Genomic DNA, 27,853 nt, shown 5'->3' on the forward strand with positions numbered 1-27,853 from the left:
GTGGCACTGGGTGCTCTTTTCGAAGGATGGGTCCCAGTCCCTCGGGTCCATGGGATCCTGGGGGCCTTTTGGCGGTCTACCGGGCATTGGGATGACAACCTAACTCGGGATGAGGAGGGCTTTTAGTGGGTGGAATAGACCAATTGGAGGTTTACTCAGTAGCAATGCAAATATCAAATATAATCAGCTTTAGACATTCAATCATCATGTTATATTTTAATGGTACATTTACAAACCTTATATTATGAAAAATAGAATAGAAACTTGTGTTTCATTATGGTAATTGGTGAAATAAGTATAGCCAGTTATAATTGTAATGTTTATATGGCAGATCATAAGAAAGATAATAAGAAAATACTATCAGTATTTACCTGGTTAAAGAGAAGAGAAGGAATATAATATCTATTGTTTACAGGAAACTCATTCAACAATTTTAGATGAAGTTTTGTGGTAAAAGGACTGGGGGGGAATATATTTTTCCCATGGGCAAAGAAATTCAAAAGGGGTGGTGATATTAATTAACAGTAATTTTGATCTAAATGTGCTAATTGTCCAAACACATCATCAAGGTAAATGGATTATTTTAAATATGTTATTGGACAATAAACAAATATGGCTTATTAACCGAAACGGTCCAAATAATGATGATCCAAGCTTCTTTGAATATATATAAGAATGTATCAACTCTACAAGCAACACTAGACTCTTATTATTATGGTGGGAGCTTTTAATACGGTTTTAAATACCTCTATGGACCGTAAAGGAAATCACATTACAAACTATCACCCTCAGGCACTTCAGGAAATCATGAATGTCATGGATATATTGGAATTAGTGGATATGGATATTTGACCTAGAGAGATATACATGGCGGAGGCTTAATCAAGCTAGTCGTCTTGATTACTTTCTTATGCCATTCTCTCTGGCACCAAAACTTTAAAAAGTGTTGACAGGGGACAGAATGCGGTCGGATAATCACATAATTGGCATTATATATAAAACTTTCCATGTGGCGAGGATATTAGAAATTGAATCAAAGCCTAGTGGATGATAACTTGTTTTAAACTAGGACAGAATAATTTATAACTGACTTTTTCCGATATACCATAGGTACAGCAGATTCCCTTATTGTATGGGGCACTTTTAAATGTGCCTTTGGAGGCCATGCAATTCAGCACTCATCTATAAAACAAAAGCAATTTTGGTCAAAAGAGTCCATATTAACAAAGGAAACTGAAGGACTAACAGTACAGTTAAATAGCAATAAAACTGTACCATAGAGAGACAGAATACGTTAGAGGAAAAACAAAAAGAAATGGAGGAACTTATTCAAGAAAGATCCAGTATAATATATTATAAAAATAAAGCGAAATGGATGGAATATGGGGAAAAATGCACCAACTTATTTTTCAATCTTCAACATAGAAATCGCACCAACACTTTTTTTACTGGAGGAAAACAAGGTTATCCATTATCGGCATATATATTTATTATTGCCATTGAAATGTTAGGTGTTAAAATTAGATCCAACAATAATATTAAAGGGATTTAGAAATCCATGGTTTAAAAAAAAGGTGTCATTGTACGCTGATGATTCATGTTTTCTTTCAAAATCACAATTTGAATCCCTGCACAACCTCAGAGGATCTAGATACCTTTTCTAAACTCTCTGGATTAAAACCGAATTATGAGAAATTCTTTTTTACATTACCGTGTAGTTTACCAATAAAATGGTCTGACGGGGATGTGGACATACTCAGTATATTTCCCCCGAATTAAATAAATGATCTCAACCCAATACACTTTTATAGAAAGTTAGCAAAAATCAGTAAGATCTTGCTACCATGGAAAGGAAAATACCTGTGGAAAAATCACCCTGATGAATTATTTAGTCATATCACAGTATTTGCTTATGGTTTTGCCTACACCTAGTGACTTGCTTTCTAAATGATATGAAGAATAAATAAATAAATAAATATAAATAAATAAAAGGACTGATTTATTTAACAAATATGAATTCGAAGGGCAGAAATTATTTAATATTAAAGCATTTGCCCTGTCACTAAAGGCATCAGTCATACAAAAGTTATACTTAAATCCAAAATGGTTCTCTAGTAAATTAGTAAGAATGTCTCACCCCGTGTTGGGGTGGCAGGTAGTTTAGTGTTTAGAGCTTTAGGCCAGTAACTGAAAGGTTGCTCCATCAAATCCCTGAGCTGACAAGGTAAAAATCTGCTGTTCTGCCCCTGAACAAGGCAGTTAACCCACTGTTGTGTGGGTTAACTGTTAACCTGCCGTCATTATAAAGAAGAATTTGTTCTTAACTGATTTGCCTAGTTAAATTAAATTAAATGTTCTTTATTCAGATTACAACTGTTCACTTTTGGTTATTTAAAAACGAAATCATCTCCAAAATCTTGTTATTTTTTAAACAAGCCTTCGAAATTTGGTTGCAAATTCATTTTAATCCACCTGAAAAGACAGAACAAATAATACAAATATTGTGGTTAAACTGAAATATACCAATTGATAAAAAACAAACATTGTTTTTAATAATAAAAAAAGGTATAATCTTTGTAAATTATATCATAAATAGGACTGGTGGAGTTGTCACACATGTAGCTAACATAGACATACGGAAATGTCTTCTCTACCCAAAATTACAACCAACTAATTGCAGCATTATCACAACAATGGAGGAGGCAAAAGTAAGAAACTTGGTCCTTAAATACCAAAAAATGGTTAAAGAAAATCGTGATAAATAAAAATAGATATCAATTTCATTGAAGGACCAAAAAATTGACAGCTGTGCCATATAAGTTGCAAAATAGTTGGGAAGAGATTTTTCGATGTACTGATTCAATGGCACATGGTTTAGGAACTGAAGCGCAAAACAACGCCGGATTCAAAATGTCAAAATGTTCAATTAAAATGTCTATACAAAATTCTTGCAACCAATAGAATGTTATATACATGGGGATACAATCTTCCCAGCTCTGTAGATATTGCTGCGAGGAAAGCAGAGGCATTATATAATTTATAATGATACTGTCCATATGTAGCTTGTTTTTGGTCACAGGTCCAGGAATGGCTGAAGACTTTAAAAATAGCAACATTTACCTAGTACTAATGCTGCAGATAGCAATACTGGGTGATTTTAAAAGTCATAGTCAATCGACCAAAAATATAATTATTATTTTATCATAATAATTTTTTTAATCTTTAATTTACAAACTGTAGAAGCTATGAGAATAGAAAGGTTCAGTACTTTTGTGAAGCATCACAGCACAATTGACAATATATATGTCAAATAGAAATCCAGGGAATTTTTACTTGGATTAAATGTCAGGAATTGTGAAAAACTGAGTTTAAAAAGTATTTGGTTAAGGTGTATGTAAACTTCCGCCAAATACATTTAAACTCAGTTTTTCACAATTTCATTTTTTAACTTGGGTCAAACATTTTGGGTATCCTTCCACAATCTTCCCACAATAAGTTGGGTGAATGTTGGCCCATTCCTCCTGACAGAGCTGGTGTAACCGAGTCAGTTTGTTAGGCCTCCTTGCTCCTGGCCTCCTTTACCCACACATTTTATTGGATTGAGGTCAGGGCTTTGTGATGGCCACTCCAATACCTTGACTTTGTTTTCCTTAACTTCATTTTGCTACAACTTTGGAAGAATGCTTGGGGTCATTGTCCATTAGCAAGACCCATTTGTGACCAAGCTTTAACTTCCTGACCGATGTCTTGAAATGTTGCTTCAAAATAGACACATCATTTTCCTACCTCATGATGCCATCTATTATGAGAAGTGCAACAGGCCCTCCTGCAGCAAAGCACCCTCACAACATGATGCTGCCACCCCTGTGCTTCAGGGTTGGGATGGTGTTCATCAGCTCACAAGCATCCCCCTTTTTCCTCCAAACATAACGATGGTCATTATGGCCAAACAGTTCTATTTGTATTTTATCAGACCAGGGGACATTTCTCCAAAAAGTACGATCTTTGTCCCCATGTGCAGTTGCAAACCGTAGTCTGGCTTTTTTATAGCGCCTTTCAGGTTATGTCGATATAGGACTCGTTTTACTGTGGATACAGATGCTTTTGTAACTGTTTCCTCCAGCATCTTCACAAGGTCCTTTGCTGTTGTTCTGGGATTGATTTGCACTTTCCGCACCAAAGTACGTTCATCTCTAGGAGACAAAAGGCGTCTCCTTCGTGAGCGGTGTGACGGGTGCGTCGTCCCATGGTGTTTATACTTGCGTAGTATTGGTTGTACAGATGAATGTGGTACCTTCAGGCATTTGGTAATTGCTCCCAAGGATGAACCAGACTTGTGGAGGTCTACAATTTCCTTTTTTGAGGTCTTGGCTAATTTCTTTTAATTTAATTTTCAAATGATGTCAAGCAGAGGCACTGAGTTTGAAGGTTGGCCTTGAAATACATCCACAGGTACACCTCCAATTGACTCAAATGAAGTCAATTAGCCTATCAGAAGCTTCTGAAGCCATGATATAATTTTCTGGAATTTTCCAAGCTGTTTAAAAGGCACATTCAACTTAGTGTATGTAAAGTTCTGACCCACTGGAATTGTGATACATTGAATTATAAGTGCAATAATCTGTCTGTACACAATTGGTGGAACAATTAATTGCGTCATGCACAAAGTAGATGTCCTAACCGACTTTCCTAAACTATAGTTTGTTAACAAGAAATTGATGGAGTGGTTGAAAAACTAGTTTTAATGACTCCAACCTAAGTGTATGCAAACTTCCGACATCAACTGTATATAGCTATATATTTACCCCAAAAATATACGGGGGATTGAAAATTATGCAGACGATTACATTGATGGAAGCAACAATCTGCAATATTAAAGCTGATCCACCCCCTTACTTCACATTTTATTTTATTTAAAAAAAATAATGCATCTAAAAACGCTTCAACTCCGATTATTTTGAAGCTTAAACCCTATTTCAAATCTGAGCTTTTTGTGTTGTTTCCTCCATCGGTTGAGATGGCATCTGGTATCTTTTTTGATTTCAATAGGTTTCCTATAGAGGATTGACAGTATAATCTTTAACAACAGATATTCCCATTCAAGTCAACATTCTCTGATGTGTGGACCTCCAACCATTAGATTCACATTTTAGTACATTTATCAGCCAAAACATGATATCCACCCTGTCTTCAAGAGCATGTTGTGTCTCAACCGATGGCGGGCACAACACAACTTAGATGATGATGTAGAATAGGGTCTAAACTACAACTGTCAACATGAAAAAAAATAGAAATGTTCACGTTTTTAGATCATTGATTTTTTTTAAAGGTAAAAAATATAAACTTTTTATTTTAAACTTTTTCCCCCCCAGAAATTATAAAATATTTGACAACCCCATTTGTAAGCTTTTAAATTATATTAATCTCAACCATTGAATATTTCCCAGTGATGAAGACATGGATGTCTCATAGTATGGTGGGTTATGCAAAATATGTAAACATTGAACACTTTTATCTCTTTAATATCTTGGCATTCAGGTCTAAAATGTCACTTTCTGAGCACTCCTACAATGGTCATATATGGACGGAATCATTCAAATCGAAAGGGGTGCTGTCAAAAAGTGATTGAATCCAAATGGATTGACCATTTACCTATTGTAAAGATGTTATCGTTTTTGTCATAAAATGACAATGCTAATAGAATCATGTGGGGGGACTACCTAATGGACAGAGATGACAACCATGCCGAGGTAGTGTTGGAGACTTTTCATTGTATTGTATTAGTGAGTACTGCCCCGGACAAAAACACCTGATTCAGTTTGATAACTAGATAATAAGTTGAATCTGGTATGCTTGTCCGGGTCTACCAAATCATTTGTACTGTTGGGGATACTCATGGACTCTAGTTGAGAAACACTGCCCAACACAATACCCAGCTGGCACATTTGGTTCCTTGGAAGGTGTGGGAACGTATGTTTTTGGTTTAACATTGGCTGTGGGAAAGAAGATATATTTTTTCTGACCAGTAAAACTGGACACTTTTGTTTTACATTCTGAGAACAGAAAGGAACATTTTCTTTTTAGGTTTCAGAGAGGTTCTGAGAACATTTTATTTTGGTTCCTTTAATGCTTTTCTGGGAGGTTATATTAATGCTTTGAGAAGGGAAATTATAGCTTATTTTGAGGTTTTTTAATAACTTCCATTAAATGTTTCTGCTAGCTTATTTCTTTGAACTCCAAGCACAGATAGGACACATGGAAATTCCTTATTCATTAATTATGCAAAAACATGTATTTTGTATTGTAACACAGAATTAGTCCACTGAGCCACCAGAATGAAACTAGCATGCCATTTCAAAGGAAACAAACACTCATTAAGATCAGGTGTGGTCAATTAGTGGGCACGGCCAACACACCTTTACAGTGAAATGCTTACTTACATGCCCACTCTCAACAGTGTAGAGTTAAAAAAGTAACACACATATTTGCTAAATAAAAAAAGAAATTGTAACTCAATAAAAACAATAATGAGGCTATTTACAAGGAGCACCAGTACCAAGTCAATGTGCAGGGGTACGAGGCAGTTGAGTAAATTTAGTATGTACATTTGGATAGGGGTAAAAGTGTCTAGGCAATCAAGATATATAATAAACAGAATAGCAGCAGTGTATGTGGGAGTGTGTCTATGTGTGAGTGTCGTCAATATGTATGTGGTGTGTGTGTGTGTGTGTGTGTGTGTGTGTGTGTGTGTGTGTGTGTGTGTGTGTGTGTGTGTGTGTGTGTGTGTGTGTGTGTGTGTGTGTGTGTGTGAGCGTATGACTGTGATGGAGTGTCAGTGTAGTATGTGTGAGTGTGTAGATTGAGTCTAGTGAGTGTGCATAGAGCCAGTGCAAGGAAGTTGATTTAGATCAAGAAACAAATAACAAAGGGGTTAAATTTAAATTGTGTGGGTAGCCATTTGATTAACTGTTCAGCAGTCTTATTGCCTTAGGGTAGAAGCTGTTTAGGTGCCTTTTGGACAAACACTTGGCACTCCGGTACTGCTTGCCGTGGGGTAGCATAGAGAATAGTTTATGACTTGGGTGGCTGCAGTCTTTCACAATTTTTAGGGCCTTTCTCTGACACCTCCTGATATAGAGGTCCTGGATGGCAGGGAATTTGTCCCCAGTGAACATACTTCAAACTTCTTATGGCTTGGGCAGTATTTCGACGTCTGGATGAGAAGCGTGCCCAAAGTAAACTGCCTGTTAATCAGGCCCAGAAGCTAGGACATGCATATAATTGGTAGATTTGGATAGAAAACACTCTAAGGTTTAATGTCTATGATTATAACAGAACTGATATGGCAGGCGAAAACCTGATGAAAATCCATCCAGGATGTGGGATTTTTTATGTGGGTATTTTCAATTGAATGCCTATACAGTATCTAATGGGTTAGGATCCAGATTGCAGTTCCTATGGCTTCCACTAGATGTCAACAGTCTTTAGACCTTGTTTCAGGCTTGTCTTCTGAAAAATGAAGAAGAATGAGACCTTTTGTCAGTGGACTGAGGAAGAATTCAGAGCTGGTTTGCGCTCGTGACCGATTACACGCCTTTCGTTGTCTTTCCTTTCTATTGAATACGCTATTGTTTAGACAATTGACAACCTGAAGATTAATTGTAAACATTGTTTGACATGTTTCGACAAACTTTACCGGTACTATTAGGATGAATTCGTCTGCATGACCGCCTTGTAGCGTGTGGATTAATGAACAAAACGCGACAACAAAACTGAGTTTTTGGGATACAAAGAGGGACTTTATCGAACAAAGAAAACATTATAGTGTAGCTGGGACTCTTGTGACTGCAACCATATGAAGATCTTCAAAGGTAAGTGATTCATTTTAGAGCTGTCCGCAGATAATCGCATGTTATGCTTTCGCCGTAAAGCTTTTTTGAAATCTGCGGCTGGATTAAAACCTCTCTGGGATAGGGGGGACGCTTGTGTCCCACTTCGCCAATTTCAAGTTAAAATGCAGAGCGACAAATTCAAATAAAATTATATAAATATCTAACTTTCGTTAAATCACACATGTAAGATACCAAATTAAAGCTACACTCGTTGTGAATCCAGCCAACATGTCAGATTTCAAAAAGGCTTTTCGGCAAAAGCATAAGATGCTATTATCTGATGATAGCACAACAGTAAAAGAGAGAGTAGCATATTTCAACCCTGCAGGCGCAACACAAAACGCAGAAATAAAATGTAAATCATTCCTTACCTTTGACAAGCTTATTTTGTTGGCACTCCAAAATGTCCCATAAACATCACAAATGGTCCTTTTGTTCGATTAATTCCGTCCATATATATCCAAAATGTCAATTTATTTGGCACGATTGATCCAGAAAAAAACAGCTTCCAATTTGAGCAACGTCACTACAAAATATCTCAAAAGTTACCTGTAAACTTTGCCAAAACATTTCAAAATACTTTTGTAATACAACTTTAGGTAATTTTAACTTCTTGGATATAGGGGGCGCTATTTTAATTTTTGGATGAAAAATGTTCCTGTTTTAAACAAGATATTTTGTCACGAAAAGATGCTCGACTATGCATATAATTGATAGCTTTGGAAAGAAAACACTCTGACGTCTCCAAAACTGCAAAGATAATGTCTGTGAGTGCCACAGAACTGATGTTACAGAAAAAACCCAGATAAAAATCCAATCAGGAAGTGCCACATTTTTTTAAACCGCCTCATGCCAATGACTCCTTATATGGCTGTGAATGGGCCACGAATGAGCTTAGGCTTTCTGTCGCTTCCCCAAGGTGTCGACAGCATTGTGACGTATTTGTAGGCATATCATTGGAAGATTGACCATAAGAGACTACATCTACCAGGTGGTCGCTTGGTGTCCTCCGTCGCAATTATTGCGTAATCTCCAGCTGCAGTATTTTTCCGTTTGCTTCTGATGAGAAGCCAACTGCCATCACTGATATATTATCGAATAGATATGTGAAGAACACCTTGAGGATTGATTCTAAACAATGTTTGCCACGTTTCTGTCGATATTATGGAGCTAATTTGGAAAAAAGTTTGGCGTTGTAAGTGACTGCATTTTCCGGTCTTTTTCTTAGCCAAACGTGGTGAACAAAACGGAGCTATTTCGTCTACACAAATAATCTTTTTGGAAAAAATGAACATTTGCTATCTAACTAAGAGTCTCGTCATTGAAAACATCCGAAGTTCTTCAAAGGTAAATGATTTTATTTGAATGCTTTTCTTGTTTTTGTGAAAATGTTACCTGCTGAATGCTAGGCTTAATGCTATGCTAGGCTATCAATACTCTTACACAAATGCTTGTGTAGCTTTGGTTGAAAAGCATATTTTGAAAATCTGAGAATCTGAGATGACAGTGTTTTTAACAAAAGGCTAAGCTTGTGTTTGAATATATTTATTTAATTTCTTTTGTGATTTTCATGAATAGGAAACGTTGTGTTATGGTAATGAGCTTGAGGCTATGATTACGCTCCCGGATACGGGATTGCTCGTCACTAGAGGTTAAACGTTAATAATCGAACAAATTGAAGACGGGTCTATCTGTTGTCAATACAGGACGACAACAAACTCAAGCAGGCTTGCTAGTCTTGCGCAACTCTCAAACAGTACACATAACGCTACACTGATTCAAGATGGCCGTACTTCTTCATTACACAAAGGAATAACCTCAACTAATTTCCAGACTGGTGACAGTCTTTGGAAACTGCAAACAAGTAGTTACTGCAAACAAGTCCCTTAGAAATCTAATTTCCCAATGAAAATTTGTTGAATAGACAGTGACCTAAAAAAAAACTGAATGGTTTGTCCTCGGGGTTTTGCCTGCTACATAAGTTCTGTTATACTCACATACATAATTCAAACCGTTTTAGAAACTTCAGAGTTTTCTATCCATATCTACTAATAATATAGATATCCTATATTCTGGTGATGAGTAGCAGGAAGTTGAATTTGGGCATGCTATTTATCCAAAAGTTAAAATGCTGCCCCCTGTCCCGAATAAGTTTTAACAAGATGTTAATCTTTAAACCGATGTATATATATATTTTATGAATATTTATTATGACGATTTCTGTATTTTGAATTTGGCGCTCTGCAATTTAACCGGATGTTGTCGAGGTGGGTCGCTAGTGCAACGCCTACGCCAGAAAGGTTAACTTCTTGAGTGTAGGGGGCAGGATTTTTGTTTTTGGCAAAAAACGTACCCATTTGGAAACAGCCTATTTCTCAGGCCAAGAAACAGTTTCCAAAACTGTCAAATAATTGTCTGTGAGTATAACAGAACTGATATTGCAGGCGAAAACCTGAGGAAAATCAAACCAGGAAGTGGTTTCTATTTTGAAAGCTCCATGTTCCATAGCCTGCCTTCGCTCCATTTAAAGGGATATCAACCAGATTCCTTTCCCTATGGCTTCCTCAAGGTGTCAACAGTCTTTAGACATAGTTTCAGGCTTTTATTTTGAAAAATGAGCGAGAAAGATATCACGTCAGTGGATAGCTGGGTGTTCGCAGAGTTTTGCTCTTGCAACAGAGTGGGGCAGCCATTGTCTCTCCCTCTCCTATTGAAAAAGCAACAGTCCCGGTTGATATATTATTGATTATATATTTTAAAAACAACCTGAGGATTGTTTATAAAAAACGTTTGACATGTTTCTGTGGACATTACGGATACTTTGTGGAATTTTCGTCTGCGATGTCGTCACCGCTCAAGACTGTGGATTTCTGAACATAACGCGCCAAACAAATGGAGGTATTTTGGATATAAAATAATCTTTATGGAACAAAAGGAACATTTATTGTGTAACTGGGAGTCTCGTGAGTGAAAACATCCGAAGATCATCAAAGGTAAGCAATTTAATCTATTGCTTTTCTGACTTTCGTGACCAATCTACTTGGCTGCTAGGTGTTTGTAATATTTTGTCTACTGAGAGAGATGCTCTTACATAAACGCTTGTTATGCTTTCGCCGAAAAGCTGTATTGAAATCTGACACGCCAGGTGGATTAACAACAAGCTAAGCTGTGTTTTGCTATATTGCTATATTATTGATTTCATGAACATTTAGAAATTTAATTTGAATTTGGCGCACTGAAATTCAGCGGGTGTTGATGAAAATGATCCCGCTAACGGGGTGGGTGCGTCAAGAAGTTAACAGGATAGAGTTTTGTTCATGCTGAGAACGGAATGTCTATGTTTTTAAATAGCATTCTTTGTTCAAGTTGTGTCTATGGTTTTCTTAACTTTCTCAGAAAGATTTGAGAACATGAATGAATAGAACCATGAAAACAACTTAATGCTTAAGTACAGAAATTCCCACAGAACAACGTTGCTTCTGAACATTCGTGGAACAATTTGAGAACATGACTTTAAATAAAACCATGAGGAAACATTATGCTAAAGTAATGAAATTCCCACAGAAGTACGGTGTTTAACATTCACTGAACTATTTGAGAACATTCCCGATGTCAAAACAGTTGAGAACGTTCAGAGAACATTACCAAAATGTAAATGTAACCATGTTTGAACTTTTAGGAAAGCTTATATTAAAGTAATTTTATAAAATTGTTTCATGTGAAGTTCCTTAAATGTGCTGAGAATGTTCCAAAGCCAACCCACTGGGCACACACATTTTGAATCAACGATGTATCCATGTCATTTCAAATGAAATTACGCTGAACCAATGTGGAATAGACATCGATTTGACGTCTGTGGGAAGCAACTTTCCCAGAAAGTTGCGGGAAGTTTGTTTGCAAAATAACCATAGGCCAACAACGCTCTCACCAAGCTCTAAGACACATGGTTCTCAGAACGGTATGTGCTAGCTGGGAAGCCTAAAGAAATTGGGGTTTGCATGAGGTTGCATGAAAAAATGGTAGCACCAGTGCCAGTCTGTTTGTGCTACCATCCCAACTCCTTGTCACCCATTGTCATGCCAAACATGTGAAGAGAGCAGAAACAGACTAAGCCCAGTGGTGATTGTTTTAATTAATCCCAAAGAAAGAAAGAAACATTAATCTAGGTTAATGTCATTATTTGGCAATACCATTTTGCCATGTCATATTTAAGTAAATACCTGATCATTTTTGTAACCTAAAATGTCTCCCTCAGATCAAAGCTGTCCTTCCAGGTACCTGCTTTGCGTGTAAGCGCATCATCAACAAGGTCAAGGCCCAGCTGGATGGTGATAATAACAAGGTAATGATGACAGATTGCTCAACCTCCATTTTACAGTCACAGAACAAACTCACGTTAGCTTTACACTATTTAATAAATATAATGCAAATACACTTTTTAGTTGTAGTGTTGATGGATTCTGGGTGCTAACGTCTAAACTTGGGGTTCATTTTCAGATATCATATTGAACTATTGAGTGCTTAGATTTAGAGGGTCTACACCAGAAGTTAATGGTTATCTGTAGGAGGAAGGTATATGGTGTGTGCAATTAAGCTTGGAATGTGCTGAGTGCAGGGAAAATGATCACGTGAGGGGAGAGGGGAGATAGCCATGGATTAGTGATGAAGGGGGTTGAGGTATGTCTGGTCACGTTAAGAGAAAAAAAAGTTTATTGCCCGTATCACTTAGTTTCCTGCCTAGAAATATTCACCTTTATTTAACCAGGTAGGCCAGTTGAGAACAAGTTCTCATTTACAACTGCTACCTGGCCAAGATATAACAAAGTAGTGCGACACAAATAACACAGAGTTACAAATGGGATAAACAAACTTACAGTCAATAACAAAATAGAAAAGTCTATATACAGTGTGGGCAAATGTAGTAAGATTAGGGAGGTAAGGCAATAAATAGGCTTTAGTGGCGAAATAATTACAATTTAGCAATTAAACACTGGAGTGATAGATGTGCAAGTAGAAATACTGGTGTATAAAGGCGCAAAACAAATATATGGGGATGAGTTAGTTGGGTGGGCTATTTACAGATGGGCTATGTAAAGGTACAATGATCGGTAAGCTGCTCTGACAGCTGATGCTTAAAGTTAGTGAGGGAGATATAAGTCTCCAGCTTCGGTGATTTTTGCAATTAGTTTCAGTCATTGGCAGCAGAGAACTGGAAGGAAAGGCGGCCAAAGGAGGAGATGGCTTTGGGGGTAACCAGTGAAATATACCTGCTGGAACGTGTGCTACGGGTGGGTGCTGCTATGGTGACCAGTGAGCTGAGATAAGGCGTGGCTTTACCTAGAGCATACAGGTCGCAGTGGTGGGTAGTATATGGGGCTTTGGTGTCAAAACGGAATGCACTGTGATAGACTACATCCAATTTGCTGAGTGTCAGAGTGTAACGGTTTTCTTCCTGTGAAGGAGAGGAGGACCAAAATGCAGCGTGGTTATTTATAAACATCTTTAATGAAAGATGAAAACGTGAACACTATACAAAATAAGAAAACGTGGAAAAACCAAAACAGTCCTAACTGGTGCAAAACACAGAGACAGGAACAATCACCCACAAAATACCCAAAGAATATGGCTGCCTAAATATGGTTCCTAATCAGAGACAACGATAAACACCTGCCTCTGATTGAGAACCACTCCAGGCAACCATAGACTTACCTAGAACACTCAACTGAACACAACTCCATAGACTACAAAACCCCTAGACAAAACAAGATACAAAAATCACCCATGTCACACCCTGGCCTAATCAGCATAACAAAGAAAACACAGAATACTAAGGCCAGGGCGTGACACGGAGGCTATTTTGTAAAGGACATAGCCAAAGTCAAGTATCGGTAGGACAGTTCGTTTTACGATGTTGTTTGGCAGCATGAGTGAAGGATGCTTTGTTGCGAAATAGGAAGCCAATTCTAGATTTAATTTTGGATTGGAGATGCTTAATGTGAGTCTGGAAGGAGAGTTTACAGTCGAACCAGACACCTAGGTATTTTTAGGTGTCCACATATTCTAAGTCAGAACCGTCCAGAGTAGTGACGCTAGAAGGGCGGGCTGGTAAGGGCAGCGATCGGTTGAAGAGCATGCATTTAGTTGTAATTGCATTTAAGAGCAGTTGGAGGCCATGGAAGGAGTGTTGTATAGCATTGAAGCTCGTGTGGAGGTTTGTTAACACAGTATTAAAAGAATGGCCAGAAGTATAAAGAATGGTGTTGAGGTGGATCAGAGAATCGCCAGCAGCGACATCATTGATGTATACAGAGAAAAGAGTCAGCCCGAGAATTGAACCCTCTGGCACCCCCATAGATTGCCAGAGGTCCGGAGAACAGGCTCTCCGATTTGACACACTGAACTCTGAGAAGTAGTTTGTGAACCAGGCAAGGCAGTCATTTGAGAAGCCAAGGCTGTTGAGTCTGCCGATAAGAATGTGGTGATTGACAGAGTAGAAAGCCTTGGCCAGTCCGATGAATACGGCTGCACAGTATTGTGTTTTATCGATGGCGGTTATGATATCGTTTAGGACCTTGAGAGTGGCTGAGGTGCACCCATGACCAGCTCGGAAACCAGATGGCATAGCGGAGAAGGTAAAATGGGATTTGAAATTGTCTGGAATCTGTTTGTTAACTTGGCTTTCGGAGACTTTAGAAAGGCAGGGTAGGATAGATATAGGTCTGTAACAGTTTGGGTCTAGAGTGTTACCGCCTTTGAAGAGGGGGATGACCTCGGCAGCTTTTCAGTATTTAGGGATCTCAGACGAAACTAAAGAGAAGTTGAACAGGCTAGTAATAGGGGTTGCAACAATTACAGTGGATCATTTTCGAAAGAGAGGATCCAGATTGTCTAGCCTGGCTGATTTGTAAGGGTCCAGATTTTGTCAGCTTTCATAACATCAGCTATCTGGATTTGGGTGAAGGACAAATGGGGGAGGCTTGGGAAAGTTGCTGTGGGGGTGGTGCAGGGCTGTTGACCGGGGTAGGGGTAGCCAGGTGGAAAGCATGGCCAGCCATAGAAAAATGCTTTTTGAAATTCTCAATTATCATGGATTTATCGGTGGTGACAGTGTTTCCTAGCCTCAGTGCAGTGGGCAGCTGGGAGGAGGTGCTCTTATTCTCCATGGACTTTACAGTGTCCCAGAACTTGTTGGAGTTTGTGCTATAGGATGCACATTTCTGTTTGAAAAAGCTAGTCTTTGCTGTCCTAACTGCCTGTGTTTATTGGTTCCTATTTCCCTAAAACGTTGCATATCACGGGGGCTATTCGATGCTATTGCAGTGCGCCACAGGATGTTTTTGTGCTGGTCAAGGCCAGTCAGGTCTGGAGTGAACCAAGGGCTACTATATCTGTTCTTTGTTCTATTTTTTTAATGGGGCATGCTTGTTTAAGATGGCGAGGAAAGCACTTTTAAAGAATAACCAGGCATCCACTACTGACGGAATGAGGTCAATATCCTTCCAGGATACCTGGGCTAGGTCGATTAGAAAGGCCTGCTTGATGAAATTGTTTTAGGTAGCGTTTGACAATGATGAGGGGTGGTCGTTTGACCGCGGATCCATTACGGACGCAGGCAATGAGGCAGTGATCGCTGAGATCCTGGCTGAAGACAGCAGAGGTGTATTTAGAGGGCATGTTGGTCAGTATGATATCTATGAGGGTGCCCGTGTTTACGGATTTAGAGTTGTACCTGGTAGGCTTCATGATAATTTGTGTGAGTTTCAGGACATCTAGTTTATATTGTAGGATGGCCGGGGTGTTAAGCATGTCTCAGTTAGGTCACCTAACAGTACGAGCTCTGAAGATAGATGTGTGGCAATCAATTCCATATGGTGTCCAGGGCACAGCTGGGGGCTGAAGGTGGTCTATAACAAGCGGCAACGGTGAGAGAGTTGTTTCTGGAAAGGTGGATTTTTAAAAGTAGAAACTCAAACTGTTTGGGCATAGACCGGGATAGCATGACAGAACTCTGCAGGCTAACTCCACCCCCTTTGGAAGTTCTATCTTGGCGAACATTTTTGTAGTTGGGGATGGACGTTTCTGAATTTTTGGTGGCCTTCCTAAGCCAGGATTTCATTGTAGCGTTGCTAAGCCAGGATTTCATTGTAGCATTGTAGCTAAAGCAGTGAATAAAATACATTTAGGGAGGAGGCTTCTGATGTTCACATGCATGAAACCAAGGCTTTTACGGTTACAGAAGTCAACAAATGATAGTACCTGGGGAATGGGAGTTGAACTTTGGGCTACAGGGCCTGAATTAACCTCTACATCACCAGAGGAACAGTAGGATAAGTGTAGCTTTATTTAACTAGGCAAGTCAGTTAAGAACACATTCTTATTTTCAATTATGGCCTAGAAACAGTGGGTTAACTGCCTATTCAGGGGCAGATTTGTACCTTGTCAGCTCAGGGATTTGAACTATGCAACCTTCCGGTTACTAGTCCAACACTCTAACCACTAGGCTACCCTGCCTCCCCGGTATGGCTACAGGCTATAAGAACTGGTCGTCTAGTGCGTTGAGAACAGAGAATAAAAGGAGCAGATTTCTGGGCATGGTAGAATAGATTCAAGACATAATGTACAGACAAGAGTATGGTAGGATGTGAGTACAGTGGAGGTAAACCTAGGTGTTGAGTGACGATGAGAGAGGTTTCGTCTCTGGAGGGACAAGTTAAAGCATGTGAGGTCTCCACATGTGTGTGGGGTGGGACAAAATTGCTATCTAAGGTATTTTGAGCGGGACTGAGGACTCTATAATGAAATAAAACAGTAAAAACTAGCCAGGACAGCAGTAGACAAGGAATATTGACATTAGAGAGAGGCATAAAGAAATCACAGGCGTTGATCAGGAGAGCTAAGGCAACAACGGGTAAATGGAGATTAATGGGCAGAGTGGGTAAGTTAGGTACATGCAGGACCTGGGTTCGAGGCTGGGGCCGACAGTGAAACAAAAGTAGGTACTGTGTTATTGAAACAGTCCAGCATCAACATCAGCTGTGTAGCCAAGTGATCATAGGGTCAAAAGAGCAGCAATAGGTGAGTCAAGGTGCTGTTCGGTAGTCACTACTATGCTAGGTGAGCACTGGACACAGCATTTAGAAAAACTAGCATGCTGGTGCTAGTAAATGTTTTCGGCAACATCATAACATAATAGCTTGTTGAGAACACATCGGGCAATCATGTCGATCCAGTCGTGATGGATTGACGGGGCTCCATGTTGACAATAAAGGGTTCAGGCAAATTAGCAAAGGAGGTATTGTAGCCCTAGCATTAGCTGGTATATATATATTTTCAATGACGGCCTAGCTTGAGGCTAGCTCAAGGCTAGCTGGTGCTTGCTTTGGGACAGAGGTGTTAGCTAACAGTAGCCACTCATTAGCAGCTAGCAAGCTGCAATGATCCGGAGTAATGATCCGGTGTAATGATCCAGAGCAGCAGGAATCCGATGATATGATGTAGAGAAGCAGTCTGATATGCTCTGGGTTGATATCGCGCTGTGCAGACTGGCAGGTGTTGTCCGAGATAAGACTCGCTGATGACGGGGAAAAAAGGCGAGGACCGCTAGCCGTGGCTAACAAAGACTAGTAGCTAGTTAGCTGGCTAGCTCCTGATGGAAGTTCTAGCTATGAGGTATAAAAATAGCAGATCCGTACCACACTGGGTGAGGCGTGTTGCAGGAAAGTATATTTTGTTTGTAGATAGAAAGTGAGATTAAGATATATACGAAAAAGACTGGCTATTTACATGGGATAAGACACGGGATAAGACAAAGACAGATACACACGTCCAACTGCAGCGCCATCTTAGATTCAATAAAGATGCAAATGTTTAGCGAGAAGGAGGGAGACTCCACCCAAAGTCGGGTACATATACCACAACTATTTTAAACATGTCTTTGTCTAATGCAACTGTATTGACCCTCTGGGAAGAATAAACTTGGTTTGAGCTGTCATAGTGTCCGTTGAGTTTTTACTCTGAAAATGTGAAGCTAACAGTGTAAACACAACAGTCTCATCAATATACAGTATTTTATAGCCATAATAAATCCTAGTCAGGTTCATATTGAAATAATTGAGAAACCCCTTTATACTGCTATATCTCTGCAATTCTCACAATGTTATGTAAGCAAATTAATTTGTGTCACCAATGACATAAAAAAACATATTCTGTAAGTGATCTATCTCTCTATATTTTTACTTGCAGGAAAACATATCTGCTAAACTGGACTCTATTTGTGGCAGCATGGGGATACTCAAAGCCATCTGCAAGAAGCTTGTCAATAAATACAAAGAAAAACTGATTGACGAACTTGTCAATGATGAGGACGCAAAGGATGCTTGTAAGAAATTGAAGCTATGCAAATAAAATACCATTTACCCATGATTGCCCTGGGCACACGTTTCTTTCAGAACACGCTGTCATAGCTTACCTTAACATTATTTTCATACACAACTGTCTGGATGGAATGGCAGTCTTTAAAGTCACTTATTAACATTGCTAAAGACTGACATTCCATCCAGACAGAAGAGGACTGGCCACCCATCAGAGCTGGGTTCCTCTCTAGGTTTCTTCCCAGGTTCCTGCCTTTCTAGAGAGTTTTTCCTAGCCACCATGCTTCTACATCTGCATTGCTTGCTGTTTGGGGTTTTTGGCTGGGTTTCTGTATAGCACTTTGTGACATCGGGTGGTGTAAAACAGGCTTCATAAATATATTTGATTGATTGATTGATTACAACTGCAATTTTTATTAAATTAAACACTGAAGGTTATTAAAAACTGTCTCCTTCATTTCACTATAAAACCCTTGCTATTAATGTATACTATCTCCCTGGAATGCATTCTAAAATGAGGGGCTTGGTCTCTCCCTTTTGGATATTTTACATTGGAAAAATCATCCTGTGAATTAGGGCTCAATTTGATTGTATCGTGGAAGATCCAAGTTATAGCTCGAATTAAATTTAAAGGCGAAATGACATTCATTTTTACCTTTATTTAACTAGGCAAGTCAGTTAAGAACAAATTCTTATTTTTATTGATGGCCTAGGAACAGTGGGTTAACTTCCTTGTTCAGGGACAGAACGACAGATTTCTACCTTGTCAGCTTGGGGATTTGATCTTGCAACCTTTAGGTTACTAGTCCAATGCTCTAACCACTAGGCTACGCTGCTGCCCCCACCCTGCATTTTAACACAGATCTTACGCAATACAGATCAAATTCCCCCCTCAACTGACAAAGGTATTTTCACTACTTTCAGAGTACCACTATAAATGTAAACACAAGTCACGCTGTAGTACATAATGTTAGTCGTGATAACTGCTAACGATAAAGGGTTGTGCTAATGATTTCAAGGGTGTAAGTGGTCCATGTCTAAAATGTATTTTGCGACAACACTGGCCCAAAACATTCAGTATCTTGTGACTGAGGTCTTCTTCTGGTTTGTGCAGGTAAATATGTGGACGTTCTTTTGTGAGGTAAAATGTAAGACATATAGATAGCAACTAAATAAGCCCAATGAAATGTAACTAAATAGGTATTGTCATGACTTGCCCTCCTGGATGGACATCAAAGGTTCTGGCTAACCAAAGGTTTCAATACCCCCCTTCTCCTGGGGGAGTTGGCCAGTTTTATGGCGGCAGTGAAAACCTCGCAGAAACTCTCTCTCCCACTCTGCAGAAATGGAAGTTAAAAATCCCTTTGTTACAACAGAGAGAGGTTTTGCAGTACTGTAACATCAAAAGGTTAGACATTTTAAAAATATTTCTCACGTAAATAATGAGGGTCAGGAGGGACTTAAAGAACAATCATGTCAAATCAGTTGTTGTTTTGTGATCTTATTAGGGACGGTATAACCAAATAACGGTAACTCTACAAATGTATACGTCCAAGTTATCAGATTTACAGCTACATTTTGTGGAACATATATGATTTAATATGAAACTATTTGTGAGAAGATTAAATATGATTTTTGCCTTCTAAATGAAACTGGCTCTCATGAGGACCGCCAGAAGAAAGGAAGACCCAGAGTTACCTCTGCTGCAGAGAATAAGTTCATTAGAGTTACAAGCCTTAGAAATTACATCCCAAATAAATGCTTCCGAGTTCAAGTAACAGACACATTTTAACATCAACTGTTCCGAGGAGACTGCGTAAATCAGGCCTTCATGGTCAAATTACTGCAAAGCAGTGGTGTAAAGTACTACTTAAATATTTTTTGTGGAAATCTGTACTTTACTTTCTTAATTATATTTTTGGCAACTTTTACTTCACTACATCCGAAAGAAAATAAACGTACTTTTTACTCCATATACATTTTCCCTGACACCCAAAAGTACTCGTTACATTTTAACAGGAAAATTGTCCAATTCACACACTTATCAAGAGAACATCTCTGGTCATCCCTACTGCATCTGATCTGGCAAACTCACTAAACACAAATGCTTCATTTGTAAATTATGTCTGAGTGTTGGACTGTGCCCCTGGCTATCCGTCAATATAAAAAAATATTTAAAAAATGGTGCAGTCTGGTTTGCTTAATATAAGGAATTTGAAATTATATATACTTTTGATACTTAACTCTTGGGGCTGGGTGTCCCGCTAGCGGGATTGAAGCCGACAACATCCGGTGAAATTGGAGGGCGCGCAATTCAAATAAATATTCATAATATTAAACATTCATGAACATACAAGTGTCTTATATCATTTAAAATCTTAACTTCTTGTTAATCCAACTGCGTTGTCAGGCTTTACGGCGAAAGCATACCATGCAATTACCTGAGGATAGCGCCCCACATCAACATATTTTTCAACCAGGACAGGCTTCACAAAATCACAAATAACGATAAAATAAATCACTTATCTTTGAACATCTTCCTCTGTTTGCAATCCCAAGGGTCCCAGCTACAACATGAATGGTCGTTTTGTTTTTAAAAAATCATTCTTTATATCCCAAAAGGTCTGTTTAGTTGGCGCCATTGATTTCACTAATCCACTCATTCAACATGTAGACAAAGGAGTCCAAAAAGCTACCGGTAAACTTGATCCAAACAAGTCAAACAACGTTTCTAATCAATCCTCGGGTAGTCTAAAATGTAAATAAACTATAATATTTCACACGGAAAGTACTATGTTCTATAGGAGAGGAAAATTCGTAAGCACGCGCCTTCTCCCTCGCGCGCTGAAAGACTGATTTGGTCCATGTGCTCTCCCAACAGAAACTCCAAATACTTGTTCATTTTTTTCAAAAAAGAAGCCTGAAACCTTGAAAAAAAGACTGTTGACATCTAGTGGAAGCCGTAGGAATTGCAATTTGGGTAACGGACATAAGGGTTTCCAATAGAGGTCGACCGATCATGATTTTTCAACGCCAATACCGATTATTGGATGACCAAAAAAGCTGATACCGATTGTTCTGTTACTGTTACTCAGTAGCAGGTTGAGTATTCTAATAGGAAGTTGCAGAAATGTCTACACTTTCTGCTAGTTCATAACATTTTGACCATAGCATACTATTACCATGCGCTTTTCCGGCTGTAGTTCCACTACTTCCTGGTCATCAAGGTCAACCTCTTGGCATTGCCCATGGATTTCCCAAACTGTGTTCTTAATTTTTTGTATAATCAGTGTATGTTTCCAGCAGAATACACCACACTGACATATGGATTTACACTTGTTCAGCTAGCTTACAAGTGATACATTTAGGGCTATATTTACTAAGCTAACATATGGAGCTGTTTTAAGATAGTAAAAACATGGACCATTTAGCTATTTTAATTTGTATTTTAGGACACCTGTAGGTATATATATACCTATTTATATATATATAACAATTATTTGATGAAGATTTTGCCCCTACTGCTATAGAAACCAATTTTATAACAGTTTTGAAGTGTCTGAAATGCATCTGAGATATTGGAGAGCTCAGGATAACATCAGGGACAAAACAAATGTTATATCAGTGTTTGTGGTTAATTCCAGAGTACGCGTTTCCACTGCACCAGAGTCCAATGTCGGCGAGCTTTACACCAATCCAGCCGAGGCTTGGCATTGTGCATGGTGATCTTAGGCTTGTGTGCTGCTGCTGGCAATGGAAACCCATTTCATGAAGCTCCCAACCTACAGTTTTTGTGCTGACATTGTTTCAAGAGGTCGTTTGGAACTCGGTAGTTAGTGTTGCAACCGAGGACAGGCAATTTAGAACGTGGTATCCTCGGGACCAAAACAGCAGAGAAGTTTAGCATCATGCTTCAATGCTCTTAGTTGTTTTGCGGAAATTGTCCCACTATGTTAACTTTGTGAATCTACGTTGTATCGTTGAGTCTACCTTTAAAAAGCTGTTTTCCGGAAATTGACTCTTAAGGGTTTAATAAAGAAATCACACCACATTCCATATGGATAAAAACTTGAGGCAATCCATTCCAGTGATTGTATTAATGATTGTATTAATTAACACAAGTTTTTTTGGGGAGAAATGAACGAGACCAGAAAATCTCAAATTAATACAAAATGTAATGTAAAGCTAAGATATCGCAGAATATTCCTCAAATAAATAGTAAACCATATGTAGCCAATGACGATCATTATTGAATTTGGTAATATGGTTGTGCGTTTGTTTTATATCTTGGCTAATCAAATTTCGCTACATGGATTAAAAAGTACAGTGAATTCTAATCTAAGTGAAAGTAAAGGATCAGTCCCTCCAGGATTCCGTGATTCCACACATTATGCGAGGAACTGTAATTTGACCAATCACCACACTATTTTCGCTAGCTAAAGATTGTAACATTTGATCATTTCTCTCAATCAATGAGAGAAGATTTGAAAAATACAACTCAGCCACTGCTCACACCAAGTTGGGGGGCAACATTGTTTCACATACAAAAACTTAGAAAGTATAGTGCATTCGTTAAGTACTCAGACCCTTTGACTTTTTCCACATTGTTACATTACTCTCACGGCTGTTGAAGGATGAGGACCAAGGTGCAGCGTAGTGGGCGTACATTATCTTTATTTTAAGCAAAATGACCCCAAACAAAATAAACACTACAAAAACATACCGTGAAGCTCACAAGCAAAGTCGTCTAAACAGAGAACCTCCCACACACACAGGTGGGAAAAGGGTACCTAAGTATGGTTCCCAATCAGAGACAACGATAGACAGCTTGAAAACCATACCCGGCCAAACACAAAGAAATAGAAAACATAGAACAAAACAGAATGCCCACCCCAACTCACTCCCTGACCAAACCAAAACATAGACATAAAAAAGATTTAAGGTCAGGGCGTGACAGTACCCCACCCCCCCAAAGGTGCAGACCCCGGCCACAAAACCTAAACCTATAGGGGAGGGTCTGGGTGAGCATCTATCCGTGGTGGCGGCTCTGGTGCGGGACTTGGACCCCGGTCCACCTCAGGCTTGGCCCACTTAGGTAACGCCTCTCAAGCAGGGACCATCGCCCCCGACCCCGGACTGGGCACCCTCGCCGCCGGCCCCGGACTAGAGGGAGACTCTGGCAGCTCTGGACAGGAGGGAGACCCTGGCACAGGACTCACCAGGCCTACTCTAGCCCGGCACGTGCGGGGAGCTGGAACAGGCCGCACTGGGTTCTACTGGCGAACTGGGGAAACCTTGCTTAGAGCCGGCGCAGGATATCCTGGCCCAAGGAGACGCACTGGAGGTCTGGAGAGCAGGGCTGGCACAATCCGTCCTGGCTGGATCCTCACCCTAGCCCGGCAGATGCGGGGAGCTGGGATGTAGTGCACCGGGCTAAGAACGCACACAGGAGACACCGTGCTCTCCACTGCATAACACGGTGCCTGACCAGTACGACGCCCGCCACGGTAAGCACGGGGAGTTGGCTCAGGTCTCCAACTTGACTCTGTCATACTCCCCATGTGATCCCCAAACATTTTTTGGTTGGGGCTGCCTCTCTGGCTTCCTTGCCAGCCGTGTTCCCTCGTAATGTTGCCACTCAGCCTTAGCTGCCTCCAGTTCCTCCTGTGGATGGCGTGCCTCCAGGGTCCCTTCCCATCCAAGATCTCATCCCATGTCCAGGAGTCCATTACACCACGCTGCTTGGTCCTTTGGTGGTTGGGAGGTTCTCTCACGGCTGTTGAAGGATGAGGACCAAGGTGCAAGCGTGGTGAGCGTACATTTTCTTTATTTTAAGCAAAATGACGCCAAACAAAACAATAAACACCCCCAAAAAAATTTTTAAACGTGAAGCTCACAAGCAAAGTGCTCTAAACAGACACAACCTCACACACACACAGGTGGGAAAAGGGTACCTAAGTATGGTTCCCAATCAGAGACAACGATAGACAGCTGTCCCTGATTGAGAACCATACCAAACACAAAGAAATAGAAAACATAGAACACAAAACATAAAATGCCCACCGCAACTCACGCCCTGACCAAACCAAAACAGAGACATAAAAGGATCTCTAAGGTCAGGGCGTGAAAGTTACAGACTTATCCTAAAATTGATTAAATAATTGTTTTCCCCTCATCAATCTACACAAATTGACAATGTGAAAAATGTTAATTAAAAAAAAATACCAAAAAATGTAAAACTGAAATACCATACATAATTATTCAGACCCTTTGCTATGAGTCTCAAAATTGAGCTCAGGTGCATCCGGATTCCATTGATCATCCTTGAGATGTCTCTACAACTTGATTAGAGTCCACCTGTGGTAGATTGCCTTTCTAAATCATGTCCAATCAATGTACACACCTGTCTATATAAGGTCCCACAGTTGACAGTACATGTCAGAGCAAAAATCAAGCCATGAGGTCAAAGGAATTGTCTGTAGAGCCCCGAGACAGGATTGTGTCGAGGCACAGTTCTGGAGAAGGGTCCAAAAGCATTTCTGCAGCATTTCACGTCCCCAAGAACACAGTGGCCTCCATCATTCCAAATGGAAGAAGTTTGGAACCACAAAGACTCTTCCTAGAGCTGGTCACCCAGCCAAACTGAGCAATCGGGGACAAGGGCATTGGTCAGGGAGGTGACCAAGAACTTCACAAATCAGGCCTTTATTGTAGAGTAGCCTGACAGAACCCACTACTCAGGAAAAAGCACACAACAGCCCGCTTGGAGTTTGACAAAAAGTACCTAAAGGACTCTCAGAACATGAGAAACATGATCTTCTGGTCTGATGAAACCAAGATTGAATTCTTTGGCCTGAATGTCAAGCGTCACATCTGGAGGAAACCTGGCACCATCCCTACGGTGAAGCATGCTGATGGCAGCATCATGCTGTGGGGATGTTTATCAGCGGCAGGGACTGGGAGACTAGTCAGGATTGAGGGAAAGATGAATGGAGCAAAGTACAGAGATCCTTGATGAAAACCTGCTCCAGATTGCTCAGGACCTCAGAATGGGGTGAAGTTTCACTTTCCAACAGGACAACAACCCTAAGCACACAGTCAACACAATGCAGGAGTGGCTTCGGGACAAGTCTCTGAATGTCCTTGAGTGACCCAGCCAGACCCCAGACTTGAACCCGATTGAACATCTCTGGAGAGACCTGAAAAAAGCTGTGCAGCAATGCTCCCCATCCAACCTAAAAGAGCTTGAGAGGATCTGCAGAGAAGAATAGGAGAAACTCCCAAATACAGGTGTGCCGAGCTTGTAGCGTCATACTCAAGGCTGTAATCGCTGCCAAAGAAGCTGAATACTTATGTACATTTGATATTTTTTTTATGCATTTGCCAAAAAAAAATCCTAAAACCTGTTTTAGCTTTGTTATTATGGGGTATTGTGTGTAGATTGAGGACAAAAAACAACTCATTCAATTTTAGAATAAGGCCGTAACGTAAAAATGTGGAGAAAGTGAAGGGGTCTGAATACTTTCCGAATTAACTGTATAACCACACCCACAAAGACACACTGAAGTAGATATATCTACATAATGCATAATATTAATATAACATATCTGAGATCAGTCTGCAACCTGTCATCAAAAGATACACCTTGTGAATTCCACTTTTCTAACTCTCAACAAATCAAATCAAATCTTATTGGTCACATATACATGGTTAGCAGATGTTAATACGAGTGTAGCGAAATGCTTGTGATTCTAGTTCCGACCGTGCAGTAATATCTAACAAGTAATCTAACAATTTCACAACAACTACTTTATACAACAGTAGGACCATGACTGAGTTCCTAAAAGAATACAGGTCTACTAGTCAAATAAAATACAAAAAGGCTGTAAAGCCAACTGGGAAGGGTTGCAGTTTTAGGAAGACTCAAATTAAACATAGGTTTATGTAGTGTAATGTTTATATATCTGCTTCTGAGAGGATTCTAGCTAGACTTGAGTATAACCACATGCATGACTTAGTCTGGCTTGCCTCAAACTAAAAGGTTAGACACTGCAGCTGTGGGAAGAGACTACGTTTCCAATGATTTGCTCATGCTGCACTCTATAACGCATGCATCATGATTCAAACTGTGAAAAGGTTTGTGCATGTTTAAAAAAAATGTCCCCAACCGTAATAGTGTAATAGTGTGGTTAGCAGCACAATGGGTATGCTTAAATAGTTAACAAGGTCGCAGTAGCACCATCCACAAGTTTCACTAACAGAAACCATTTAGTAATTGCTTTTTAGAAATTGGAAATTACAATAAATGGTGATGAAATTAGTTATCCTAACCATAATTGGCTTGGCCCAATCTCTGAGTGATATTGTGATACATTAAGGTGATAACACTGATGTGCGACTAGGAACTTTACCACAGTATCTTGAAGCTCACCCAACACCCTCCTTTGTAGAAATATTAAACAGTGAGAAGAAGGCCTGTCAGGAAACCAAAGTGTGAAGCTGTGTTTATTTAAAACTCACAACCAGTTGGGTGTGAACATTGTTTCACTTGAAAGACTCATGAAGCTCCACCCCCAGTGTTGTGTCAGAGATACAGTGGCTGTGGGAAGAGACTAGGGGGAACATGACAGATCAAAGCGATTTAATCATTTCTCAGCTAGACCATTTCTTCAGTCAATCACCAAATGTTGGGAGGTTGCATGGAGGTTCAGACAGGTCAAAGGTCGCTGGGTGGAGAGGAGGCTGTGGAGTCCCACTGAGGTCCCTGCCTGTTTCTCTGACAGGTCCACATACACCACAGAGAGACAGACAGGCCAACACCTAGACAGCAGGACACACAGAACTTACAGATCTCAGTACTGGACAGTCAGGTCACATGATCCAGAGGTAGTGTACAGGGCAGACACTTGGAAAAGAGCCAGGCAGCTAAATATAGAAGGACAAGGGTGATATACATTGAGAGAAACCACAAACACACACCTGGCGAGGGTGGCCACTCTACCGTCCATCAGTCGATTTCCTGCAAGACTCAGGTGGGTCAGGGAGCAGTCATCCTGTGGAACACACAAAGAACCAATCAGAACCATGTTCTCTGTGACTCCTTTTCCATTTTCAGCAAGGGACCAATCAAATCCCAGATATCATGGTCTGCCCTTGACCAGGCAGTTGGTACTATGTCTATCACCCAATATGTCAGTGTTGAGTTCTCAGCTTGGCCTCCAGCTTAAACATTACTAGTTGACATGAATCCTACTTACAGGGGGACCATCACTACATTTGTTCCTCTATTGAAGACCATCTTGCCATAGCTCTCCATTAAGCCAAATGGTGTACACACTTTAATATACAACCAATGTATCCTCACTACTATATCAGCACATGCTTCTTAGCTTGACTACCAAAGGCAAAGTTGTGCAGCAGATAAGTGGATGACACACTTCCTTTTCAACATGAGGTGCCTGCCTCAGACCCGTGGTTTAGGTTAACTGGTTAGCAGACCACAGAAAACAAGCGCTTTTGGTCACTGGCCTACACACAATACCCCATAATGTAAAAATGAAATAAGACCCTCATGCCATAGCTCTCCATTAT

At 39.9% G+C, this 27,853-nt stretch overlaps 1 protein-coding gene and 1 long non-coding RNA gene across 2 annotated transcripts; one reads left to right on the top strand and one right to left on the bottom strand.

Annotated features, from left to right (window-relative positions):
• Positions 1 to 5,705: 5,705 nt before the first annotated feature.
• Positions 5,706 to 18,707, top strand: LOC127906084 (saposin-C-like). Its single transcript, XM_052485879.1, has 3 exons — positions 5,706 to 5,750; positions 12,148 to 12,234; positions 18,135 to 18,707. The coding sequence occupies exons 1-3, from the start codon at positions 5,706 to 5,708 to the stop codon at positions 18,294 to 18,296; spliced, it is 294 nt and encodes a 97-aa protein (XP_052341839.1). The 3' UTR covers positions 18,297 to 18,707.
• Positions 18,708 to 26,755: 8,048 nt separating this feature from the next.
• Positions 26,756 to 27,644, bottom strand: LOC118362954 (uncharacterized). The gene is made up of 3 exons (XR_004821294.2): positions 27,520 to 27,644; positions 27,242 to 27,315; positions 26,756 to 27,082 (listed from the first exon to the last, which is right to left on the bottom strand). It is a non-coding gene; the product is annotated as an uncharacterized LOC118362954 (long non-coding RNA).
• Between the last annotated feature and the right edge of the window lie 209 nt (positions 27,645 to 27,853).

Source organism: Oncorhynchus keta, chromosome 29, assembly GCF_023373465.1.
Source record: "Oncorhynchus keta strain PuntledgeMale-10-30-2019 chromosome 29, Oket_V2, whole genome shotgun sequence".
NCBI classification, from domain to species: Eukaryota; Metazoa; Chordata; class Actinopteri; order Salmoniformes; family Salmonidae; genus Oncorhynchus; species Oncorhynchus keta.